The sequence below is a fragment of the Bacidia gigantensis genome (genome assembly GCF_019456465.1).
Source record: "Bacidia gigantensis strain McMullin 20006 chromosome Unknown contig_231, whole genome shotgun sequence".
NCBI classification, from domain to species: domain Eukaryota; kingdom Fungi; phylum Ascomycota; class Lecanoromycetes; order Lecanorales; family Ramalinaceae; genus Bacidia; species Bacidia gigantensis.
The window spans coordinates 643,208-654,711 of record NW_025408598.1 but is presented as its reverse complement, the minus strand read 5'-3'; the positions used below and the strand labels follow the sequence as shown (position 1 = coordinate 654,711).

General features: G+C 48.0%; 4 protein-coding genes across 4 annotated transcripts; 1 reads left to right on the top strand and 3 right to left on the bottom strand.

Moving 5' to 3' along the window:
- Positions 1-219: 219 nt before the first annotated feature.
- Positions 220-1,235, bottom strand: KY384_004207 (uncharacterized protein; the record flags this gene model as incomplete). The annotated part of the gene is made up of 2 exons (XM_044812713.1): positions 220-544; positions 601-1,235. 2 exons carry the CDS (start codon positions 1,233-1,235, stop codon positions 220-222), a joined length of 960 nt encoding a protein of 319 aa, XP_044670133.1.
- Positions 1,236-4,265: 3,030 nt separating this feature from the next.
- KY384_004206 (uncharacterized protein) lies at positions 4,266-4,877 on the bottom strand (the record flags this gene model as incomplete). The annotated part of the gene is made up of 1 exon (XM_044812712.1): positions 4,266-4,877. One exon carries the CDS (start codon positions 4,875-4,877, stop codon positions 4,266-4,268), a length of 612 nt encoding a protein of 203 aa, XP_044670132.1.
- Positions 4,878-8,117: 3,240 nt separating this feature from the next.
- On the bottom strand, positions 8,118-8,807 carry KY384_004205 (uncharacterized protein; the record flags this gene model as incomplete). The annotated part of the gene is made up of 3 exons (XM_044812711.1): positions 8,118-8,179; positions 8,282-8,454; positions 8,572-8,807. The coding sequence occupies 3 exons, from the start codon at positions 8,805-8,807 to the stop codon at positions 8,118-8,120; spliced, it is 471 nt and encodes a 156-aa protein (XP_044670131.1).
- A 172-nt stretch (positions 8,808-8,979) lies between these two features.
- KY384_004204 (uncharacterized protein) lies at positions 8,980-11,145 on the top strand (the record flags this gene model as incomplete). The annotated part of the gene is made up of 2 exons (XM_044812710.1): positions 8,980-9,951; positions 10,003-11,145. The coding sequence occupies 2 exons, from the start codon at positions 8,980-8,982 to the stop codon at positions 11,143-11,145; spliced, it is 2,115 nt and encodes a 704-aa protein (XP_044670130.1).
- Between the last annotated feature and the right edge of the window lie 359 nt (positions 11,146-11,504).

Here is an 11,504-nt window from a genome sequence, read left to right as displayed (position 1 = left end):
AGCGGTGACTACACGTACTTGATAATAGCAAATTCGATCATTTTGCCGACTTTCATTGTGTCACGAAAGGAACGAATTGAAAAATGATCATAGCGCGTTACAATTGCCAGTGTTAACGGCTGTTCTATCCTATTGTACTTTTTGTGGTGCAAAAGTGATTTCTCAGCCTATTATCAACTCAGCTTTCTCCGATAGGATCCCCTCTTCATTAAATGGTTTTCAGGCTGTGGCTTGGGAAGCCAACCAAGCCTTGACATAGATATCCATCGAGCCCACAATACCAATTCTCCTTGGTTCCCAGCCAAGCAATTGCTTCGCCCGTGAGGAGTTGTCATTGTTGCTGACGGACATCGCTTCGCTGAAAGGGTTGTCCTTCTCCTCCGCAAGTCGAATTTCACCTTTGAATCCAATGATATCTGCGGCTGACTGGATGATGAGGCTCATCGGTTCGGATGAGCTAACAATGCTGAACACAGGGTACACACCAGTCCCAGAAACAAGCTCAAGCTTCTCGATTGCACATCGGAAGCCTGATGCAACATCACTGCACACAAGTCAGTAACTTCGGACTGGTGAGTCAATTGGGGATGGCTCCTTTACTCTACGTGAATCAGACCTGGTCGCGCGAGTGGGTCTAATGGTAGTTGAACAGATTCGCGCCTCGTGCCTTCCTGTGTAGCTGCAAAGATCGGCCCCAGGAAAGCACCCCATATTGGGCTTTCACGTCCATAGACTAGCCCCGGGCGAATAATAGCCACATTCAAAACATCTTTGGAGGCGACAATATCTCGCTCTAACTGGGGTCTCCAAGCTACCATCTTCGCTGGTGGGTTCTTGGCATCGGCTGTTCCTACAGGATCGAGGTCGCTAACCCGTTCGAAGGACGACCCATGAACCCAGGTGCCGCTGCAATAGACAAAGCCGAGTTTAGCACCACCTTCCTTCTGTCGCTCAATGCCGATTTGTTTGAGGTCTTTGAGGACCTGAAATGAGCCATCATTGGCGCCAGCGCAATCGACGACGATATGTATACGGGCGGATTTGATCAGCGAGACGTACGCTGCAGAGTCAGTGACGGAACCAATGACGGGTATGATCTCTTTTGCCACGAGTTGGGCTGCTTTCTCGGGGGTTCTCGCGAGACCATAGACGGTGTGCAAGCCGGAGCGGAGGAGTTCGCTTGCAACAGCAGTGCCGATATAGCCAGTGGCTCCTATGAGGAGGATCCGAGTCATGATCAATGTAGAGAGTATACGTGGAAGTTAAGATCTAAAGGGCAAAAGTGAAGCAGGATCAAAGGAGGCTACTACAGTTGGAGCCTGGACTTGGGTCTCGTCTCGGCTTCTTATACGACGTGAAATGGGCAGAAGCTTTGACGATTCGGACGTTCTAATCTCACCGTGTCATGGGCATCTTGTTATGTTGACTAACACATCCCAATTGCAATACATACGTACTAGGAACACTGTTTGCGATGGGGTTAAGGGAGAGACCGAGTGGACCCCCTACCTTCGCACCGATATCTCCGTCGAGGCTGATTGGTCGGGCTGCTAGGCTGACTAGCGGGTGCGAATACCTTAGCCCCCGCCTCGGACTCTCGCCGACGCCCGAGACCCCACCGGATTCATCAATTCTACCGCCTTAGTCACCTTGAACTATAGGACAAGTCCTCTGCTGGTCCCTCCATCGAATATGATTGCTTATAAATTCATATTATCAGCAATCTATCGACATCAGCAGGTCTCGGTCATAAGCTTGTTGACAAAGATTCATCTCGTGGCAATCATCAGTCAGTAAAACGCATGTCTATTGGGCATTTCCACCAGCGAGAGTGACTAGAAGGGACAAAAACATATCAAAGCTCATCTTGCTACAAGGTCCGATTATTTTCGGAGGCCATAACCCAAAAGATTGAATGGGACTGTGGCATGTGGCATGTCGGATGTCGGACTTGGTTATTTACCGGCCAGTTGCCGCAGCCATATAAGTCTGGCTAAGGAGCATGATGTTCAAACCTGACGATTGGTCAAATTAAGCACGGACTCTGCAGGTCTATGTTGGTGAAGTTTGTGTATGTAATTGAGTACTATCGTGTGAGTCAAGCTATTCTTGAGGGTTGAGATTGTAATTGTGCCAGAGTTTACCCTATTCTTAGGATCCTGTGAAGACATGATCAGGCCTCATTGCGTTTCGAGCTGCTCGCAAATAGCTGCTACGCCATCATGAAACATCGTTGATCATTGAACGAGATATTGTACGACCTGCAATCTTCTTGAGTCAAGTGACGCAACCTTTTCCTAGGCGGTGGGCACCCATGGCACTGGGCATCGACCTAGTAAGGCGGCAAAGGCTACCGACCCTTGAATCTTCTTTACTTGCATGGACAGTGAATTGAAATGTCCCCAAAAGTTTTCGTTTCGTTAGACTTGTCTGTGACGCGAAGCGCTCAACTGTCAAGAGCAGCAGAAGCAAGAGGAGTGAATGGTGCAAATCTGAAGCTGCCAGGCTCCACCAGACAATGACCACGGCAATCTTCTCGTAGAGCTTTCAGGCCCAATCTGTTTGCATATCTCGTAGAGGTATGTGGAGAAAGCTGAAAGGTGAGGATCATCTGGAAAAATTTGCTCACCTGCAATGACAAAAGTAGAATCTCACCCGAACCGAGAGAGCATGGGCCGCACAAGCCTTGTGGAGGATGAGAAAGCCTTCCACCATGGTAAGCATCGCCTCACCGCACTTCCAATCAAAGGTCACACGTTCCCCACAAAGCTCGGAAGTCGCTCGGCAAGTTATATGTGCCTTTCAATCTGCACCTTACGCTGTCACACCGCTCTTTATCTTCACTCAGAGAACATTCCCAGCTCAACCTGATCACTGGTTGATGATGCGGAGCAAAAGCCATTCATCTTATCCTTGGTTGGTAAACCTGTGTTCGGTGAGAATGCAGCTCATGCGGAGGCGGCCTCATCTTGAAGTGAAGGCAGCAATTTTCGCGAGCTCCGAACTATCAGATCTATCTCTATCCTATATGACCCATAATCTCTAATCTTTCCCCCTTTTCTTCTCGTGTACCATCCTATACGATTCTCAAAGCCCACAATACCGATTGCTTGAATAAAATCCGAAATCTTGTTGCCCATCCCGTTCACCTTCAGCTTTCTGAGACACGCACGATGCAGACCGCCGTCTTCTTCGTCACGGGTTTGGCACTTGTATCTAATGTGTAACTCTTTCCCCCCAAGAAGCCCGGGGAGAAAGATGGCTGACCGGGCCTCTTATCCAGACTAGCGAGCCCAGCTCCGCCCGCTTTATGTACAACAACAATCACGACTGCACCAGTTTTCGAAAACCTCTACACTTCAACAGTCTACAAGACCACAGTAACAAGTACAAGTAGCGTTGACTGCCATGGCTGTGGCTATGTGACTGAAGTTGCTCGTGCTGAGGGACCTGGTCCTGTCAGTTTTGCCCGAAGTTTAGCTGTAGGATTCAGCTCACGAAAGGCTAGGTTCAGCATATTACGACTACGATCACGCTGCCCACAAAGTCGGCTACAGAAACGGTGTGCTCTCCGAGAGTGAGGTAAGAAACGTGGAGAGGATTTACAATTGGGCAAATAACCCAGCAGATTCGGTGGGCCAGTATGTGTTGATCTCAACATCAACATAGGTGATTCAGGCTTAAACTTAACTTACAGCATTACGTAGATGGCACACATAGGTGCTGAAAGAAACAATCTAAAAGTTCTTGCTACCCTTGATAAGGAAAAAAGGGAATTCTTCTCCCAGTATCATCTTATACAACCCCTTCAATCATAAATGGGAAGAAGGCTTTCGTTCAGAAGCCGAGTCTGGTTTCTTCAGCCGTGACATTTCTCCCTCATCCACAATCCTTCCCTCTGCCGACTTCATTAGAGCATGCCAGTCAACACATGTATGAATCGACTCGCTGGCGTTGAACATGGGGCGCGTCTCATTTGCGTTCCAAATGAATGTGGTAAGCGAGGAGGTGTCCGCATGGCATACAGCGGACTGACGAAGGAGCTCGAAGCAATGATCTGGTCTGTGTGAGCAGAGTCACGGATAGTAAGATCATATGCAATATTCTTTTGTGAGAAAAGGGAGAGCTTCTGCAAGGAGGGCACGGTCACTGCCTACCTATGTGAGGCCCCATACGTTCAATCTCTGCAGGAGTCATATTGGTGTGGTAATAAGGACGATAGTGCCACTCGCGTAGCATTCTCTAAGGTCTTGATTCAATAATCTTTACTCACCAAATCGATGGAATACTTTCCCCGTAGACTGACTTACTATGCAATGCAATTCGTGAAACACGCCCATCCAACTCAGGTATCCACCACCTTCAGGAAGCTTTACAGACTCCTGATCGTCACGACGTAATTCATCTTCAGAGACGCGCATATGCATTGGGGAAAGAAGAGCGTCCCAAGCAGCATCCAATTCCAGGGACGGCTCACCGGCATATGAATTATTCGCAAGATGATGGAATACAGTCTGTGTGTATTTGGTTTCAAGATTATCGAAGACCGCTAGATGGCCACTTAGGCTAGGGTGCCAATTAGACGGTAGTTTCCACTCACCATGAGGCGGTTTTTCTGTTCTACTCCGGGCACGAACAATGCTAATGGTCACGATCGTGTAGAATGCTATGAGGATAGAATGAGTGAGAATATCGATTTTTGCCCTTCGCCAATTTGACCGCCGCTTTGCAAGACGAGTGTATGAGACCTCAAGAATTTCATCGCTTGATCGTTCCTGACTGAGAAGAAAAGATTTCTGTTCTAGCTCTGGAGGTTCGCGTCCTGCACTTTGTTGAAGGAGTCCTCGTGGGCATATTCCCGACTCTGCCGTGCCCATTCTTAAAGGTGGGACCTGAAGTCAAGAAGTCCCCTATGGAAGGACAAGATATTCGACCCGTTCTCGTGACAGGCACCCAATGACCTTCGAATGACGCAACCTTGGCGTCCTTTTTCCAATACTTGTCGACTTCGACGGCTTCCAGGTACTCCCGAGGTATGTTGATGGAAAAATACACATATGGTGTCTTACGTCAACTATCGTCGCAGACCATCTTCATGATATTCCGGCGGCACGAATTTCGGGCATAGAGATAGCGTCACCGGCCCAGAAGTAAGAATTTACTGATACCTTTGATTTGATTGGCGTGCTGAATCTGCCTGCTGTCCAGCTATTCGAGTCCTGGGTAGGTCGTCGAACCAGAGGAGACATGCCACAGAATGTGGTAGCTCTGCGGTCTTACTGTTTGTAGCTACCGTCGCAAGTTCATGAGTCGTAGCTGCACTACGTCCGGCAGTGCAAGGTCTAGACTGCTGACTATACGATGCATCCTAGTGAAGCAAGGCCCAAGGTCAAAGTTTTGGATTCTTGATTCTTGACAAACCACTGGCTACTAGCATAGTCCTGCTCAATGGGCTCTCTAAGAAGCTGGAGCCATCTGGTGCGCCTGTGGCTTTCCGCAAGCGAGGTATAAAATGTAGCTTTCCGACCACTGCAGTAGCGAGTGCAACGAGGTTGGATTTGAAGCTTGCCGAGTATGTCCGACCAAATTTAGCGAATATCGAAAGCCCCCTGGTTTTCGCCTGGGTGTACGTTATTTGGATGGTTTGCTAAGGTCTTCAATTAGTCTTCTCAAAGCTTGACTACATTAAAGCCAGAACTCAATTCACAATGACAAGGACATGGGTCATTTTCCTTCTAGACCACCCCGGCCAAGCTCGGGGCGGCCGTTCGAAAGGTTCTCGACCTTTCGTCATTGCGAACGACCTGTTCGAAGAACGACAACATAAAGCTCTAATAATGACCCGCATTTCTCAGTTCGCTGATCAATTCTGAGCCAGAAATCGGAATTAGTGAAACAAAACCCACAGACTTCCTTTTCCGAAACAGGCAAAACTAGAAAATGCGGTCTTCGATCTCCATATTATGCTTGCTTGGTGTAGGAGCTCTGACGGCTCCTGTGAGTAAGTAATATGACTTTCGAACCATTTTCCTACGTACCTACAGCCTTGATTGACCACAAAGCCACAGACAAACGCGATGCTTCTCAAGATGGCATCGTCTATCCTGGATCGTATAAACGAGATGCTGCCGAAAAGGGCATCGTCTATCCTGGGTCTTACAAACGTGATGCTGCTGAGCAGGGCATTGTCTACCCTGGATCCTACAAACGTGACGCTTCTGACGAGGGTATCATTTACCCAGGCTCATATTAGGATGAAAAATTCGAGACCCGACGCAGTTAATGTGTGCAATGCAATTGGATAGGCTAGCAGTGATTCGTGATTTGGAATTGTAGCTGGGATTTCAGCACACTTGATTGCTTTTTGCGTATGAAATATTGAACGAAAATGAGTTAAGGGGGAACGAAGCAGTAGCGATGTTATGAAATGGTACATCGTGAGACAATGAACTGAAGAAAGCATGTAGACTATCATTAGAACACTCCTGTTATGTCAAGCTGCACACTATTCGGAAGAAAATCCGGCGGGGAAATATTCGCACCGATACTTTTCTGTTCATATGCCCACACCTACCTCAATGCTTTCTTTTCTGATATATGTATCGTCGCTTCAAACTCGCGAAGAAATCAGCGAGCAATCAGAGATGGTTTCGACTCATGCAGGGGTTTCCAATTTGCTCGAGTTGCTATTGACATAAACGCCAAGTTGATGCCAAGCATTTTCCAGCTAAGTCTCTGAGCTGCGCAGACATGATGAAACTTGCGTCATGCTTTATGCTACCTAATGGGAATACTCAGGGCTTTTCTAGGTGATTCATATTTCTAACCTTTTTAGGAAAGGCTCGAAATAGATTCTTCAGTATTTCAACCCTTGAACAACGCTCAATTAGTTTGAAAATTTATAGGTTGTATGTTCTTAATATGATGAATAAGTTGTAAAAATTTAAGGTTATTCTATGATAGTTATGCTTTGATATGAAAGAAAGATTTTTAATGTGCGGATTTATCGGAAATATGAATCACCTAGAAAAGCCCTGAGTAGTATTCCACATAAGAGTCAGGTTAAATTCGGGTGCTATTTCTCGCCCTCATCGCTCAACATTCATCAATCAGGTCTCATGATTTCTCAAAGAGTGACGCGAGTGCTTCCTAGCAACTTGCTAACAGAAGGGGTTCTACCTCCCACCTTCTTGCTCCCCCTTCGCCAACGCCTTTCTACCGCATCGACCATTACAACAACCACAAAATCTTCACCTCCCCTTGGAGCATACCTCTCAAAGGCCCTTCCAGATATCCCAACCCACCCAATCCCTCCAGACCAATCATCGCCAGTGAATCCTTTAATCACCTCCCGCCGTCACCCTCAACTATCCCGCCACTCGCCATTCCCCCCCACCGACTAAGCCGCTGTCATCCTCTCTCCATCTTCTAACGCTCTTGGCCTCTCAAGCACCACACTACATCACAGCCCATTTACACGCCCGCCCTTACCTCCTCACCCTCGGAGACTCTCTACGGCTTCCTTTTTACATGCCTAACGCTCCACCGGGGACAGTGTTACGGTTGAATAGAGCCAGTACGCTGGGCTCTAGAGAGTTTACATTTCGTGGCGATCCTTGGATAGATGACAAATACTTCGTTTGCCGTGCAGTGGTCACGGGGATAGAAAGCGAGCCGCTGAGGGTGAAACTGAAGACGAAACAAAGGCAGAGGAAGGTGAAAAGAGTGAAAAGCAAGTTGCGGCAGACGGTGCTGAGAGTCCAAGAATTAAGAGTATTGCCGGAGGGGAAAGACGACAAAGAGAAAGACACGGACAATGATGTCGACGCGAAGACCATAGAGCACTTGTCCACCCGATATCTGGGCTGAACCCTATGTCTCGTATATGATGATACCCGATTTGTAGGCAAAGGCCGTATAATCAATCTGACGTTTTGTCTCTTGCTGGTGAAGCAACACTCTCCTGTAAACGCACATGAGACCAAGGTATAACTGTAGGAGTGCGAAATCTTCCAGTCGCAACGCCCTTTCCAGACTTTTGAGCTTCTATATATGTACAATTCTTACAGGAAGCCCCCGTCACAAATGAGCATCCTTCACCTCGTCTGTCATTGTGGTCATTCACCTGACTTGAGATATGCCTCGAGGTCGAATTTCGGGTCGTTAGGGTCGGATATAACTAGGGCATCGAAATGTTAGGCACTTTTTGCAATATTAAAGCTTCCGGCCGTTGTCTTCAAACGAAGAGCACAGACTTGCAAAAAGGGTAGGTCAAACGCACCTCCCCCAGGTGCTACGGCTTCCTTAGGTGCTGTCTTCTTTGCCCACTCCACTTTTGCCTTGTCTATGACGCTTTTCTGATGGTCGAATTCTGCTTGCTTCTTGTGCTGTTCGTCACGAGCGTATATTGTAGACTGGTGATAAAAGCCATAGAAGACGCCCGAGCCCAACGCGCTGTAGCGAAGCACCTAAGTAAGTTAGCGACTCAGGATTCATAGGATATTATGCCATTTAAAGTGCTGGACTTGGGATGCGTCGAATGCTGTTGCAGGTCTCACAATCGAGGCTTACATTAATCCCGGCCGATGCCATTGGAGCTTGAGTGGCGTTTGGAAGCCTTTCCAAGCAGTATTCGACAGCCTAGTGAGGTCTCTCTTGCAGAACTCGCGGTACTTTCGGAGAGGGTTGAACTGAATTAAAAGCTTGCGGACCGAAGCAGCCTCTTTGCGGGAATTCACTAGCCCCACCACTTTTCTTGCAAGCTCATTGACGCTCCGCAATAAACAATCTACCTCGTTTGTCGTCATTTTCGACCCTTGAGAGCCATGTCATGACCGGTGGGGTGCCTTGGCTTATGTATCATTCCTTCTTTGGTCATATCTGGGGGGTTCAGGCTCCTCAGCCCCAAAATGAACAAAGCTTGTCGACTGACCCTTCCTTCCCCCCTGAAGTAAAAGTCGTGGAAGCGCATTTCTAATAATGCAACGCAAAGATGAGATACTGGCTAAAAAAGCCAAGCTAGCAGAGCTCCGACGGCAGCGTGAGGAAAGGGAACATCGCCAGAAGGAGGGAAAGCGAGACTCACTTCTTGACGATGGGTCCAGCATCAAAGTCCCTACTCCGCGGCGCTCTACAGACCGTCAAGAGCTTGACAGCTTTATTGAGACTCTTGTGGGGGAGAGACCTGGCTCGAGAGGTCCTGGCACAGGAACAACGTCGCCTGCAGTGAAGAAGAGTCGACCAAGTTCTACATTAGGCACTGTGCAAGTCGGATCCGAAACATATGAACAAGCACAAGCCAGTTCATCTAAGTTCAATTACACTACAGCTTCAACGCAAACGCGAGATGTTGCCACTGGTCAAGAAAATCAAAGCACGATACCAGTTCCAACAAAACCGAACATCGAGATCTACCATAAAGCTGTTCAAACAAGCGGAGAGTGGTATGCACAGGACCAGCGGCCACCTTCAAGTGCGGACTCCACTACAGATGATCAAAGATCCTCTACACAACCATTGCAGAAACTTAGAAGGCTCAGCAGGAGACAGAAGGAGAGGGAGGAAGAATTACGGCATAATTTGAGGGCTGAAATAGAAGAAGAACTTAAAGCTGCAAGAGACCTTAGCCTGGATGGTCAAACCCTCTCAGCCCCTTCCAAGTTTCCAGCGCGAGCTCTCACTAATGAAGAATTGAGTGCTGTGACTTCCTCGAACGAGTTTTTGGACTTTGTCGAGAGGTCGAGCAAAGTCATTGAGAAGGCTTTGGATCAGGACTACGATGTTTTGGCTGACTATGCTCTTGATGGCGTCGAAGCTGTTGATGAAGACGATAACGAGGGGTATGGCACCACTAGAGGCGGGAAAAGCAGACGAATACGCCAGGTAGCCCAGTTCTGGGATGAGAAAGGGAGCAAGAAGAGAATGACTAGCGATTTGAGCTTCTCTCCAAAGGTCGAGGCACCGGGTGATATATGATTCTGAACTTTTTGCTGACTTGCTTAGTTTCCCGAGCTACTACTCGCTGCGTACACGAAGAACCCTTCTACGCCGCAGGAGCCATCTGGCCTCCTTCAAGTATGGAACATGCATCTGCATTCGCGCCCTGAATACACCTTCCAAAACACCTCGGATATTCTTACGGCGCAATTCTCGCCCTTCCACCCGTCTCTCATCATTGGCGGGTCGTACACGGGCCAAGTTCTTCTTTGGGATACCCGTTCTCGAAATCGCTTACCTGTTCAAAAGACTCCACTTACCGGGGCCTCAAGCGGCGGTCATACTCACCCGATATATTCTATCTCCATCGTGGGCACTCAGAATGCCAATAACATCATTTCATGCTCTACTGATGGCGTGGTATGTGGCTGGACTACTGATATGCTAACGGTACCACAAGAATATCTTGAATTGACAACGCCACCACCGAGTAAGACGGAGGATCTCAGCCCGACTTGCATGTCATTTCCCATTTCTGATCCAACGTCGTTTCTTGTTGGTACGGAAGAGGGTACGATATATCCTTGTCATCGATACGATCGCGCTGGTGCGAAGGCTGGAGTTGACCAGCGGTTGAGATACCAAGCACACACTGCACCTGTGATGAGCCTGAATTTTCATCCTGCTCGTGGTCCAGTCGATTTAGGAGATCTAGTACTATCAAGTGCACTTGACTGGACCGTAAAAATCTGGAAGACTAAGCCAGCGTCGTCAACATCAGTCACGGCAGCACCTGCACCTGCTTACAACAACCCCACAGCCAACAAGGAGCAAATTGTAGAGCCACTCATAGATCTCTCGAGAGACGATATCGTATATGATGCTCGATGGTCACCCCACAAGCCAGGTGTCTTCTCGGTCGTCGATGGTGCCGGAAATGTGGAGGTCTGGGATCTCACCATTGATACAGAGGTTCCCATCTCCAAGGCTACTCCGCAGATTGATCGTGATGTTCATGGTAACTTCGTTGCGAAGAGCTTGAATAAGGTTGTTTGGGAAGAGAAAGAGGGGAAAAGATTAGCGGTGGGGGGTGCTGCGGGGATAGTTTCAGTGTTCGAGGTAGGTAGCGATTTGGCTGGAGAAAGCGTGAAGAATGATGAATGGGCAAGGACGAAGAGACTGATGGCCAGACTCGAAGCTGGAAGATGACACTTGTCGAAATCGCTTGACTGATTTATTCATTTATGATACCCACTAAAGTGAAATCGAACTATACGTGATCTGTCCATTGCCGACATTATCTTCTATTTGAAAGCAGAAGCAAAGTAAACTATCAGACGTGAGCTAACACCTGGAGCTCCAGCAGAGGAGTTGGGAGTGACAGGAGTGCGATTTTCCGATGAGGAAGCAGGGTTGGGTTGACGTAACACGGCCACGCCAAAGAGAATAGGAATCGTTGGTACAAAAGGAGTTCTAAATTACTAAAGAACACAGTTTATAGACAAGTATTTCTTGATAGAGACTCTCGTTGAGCACTGATGTGAAGATTTAAAATCTAGCTGTCCCAA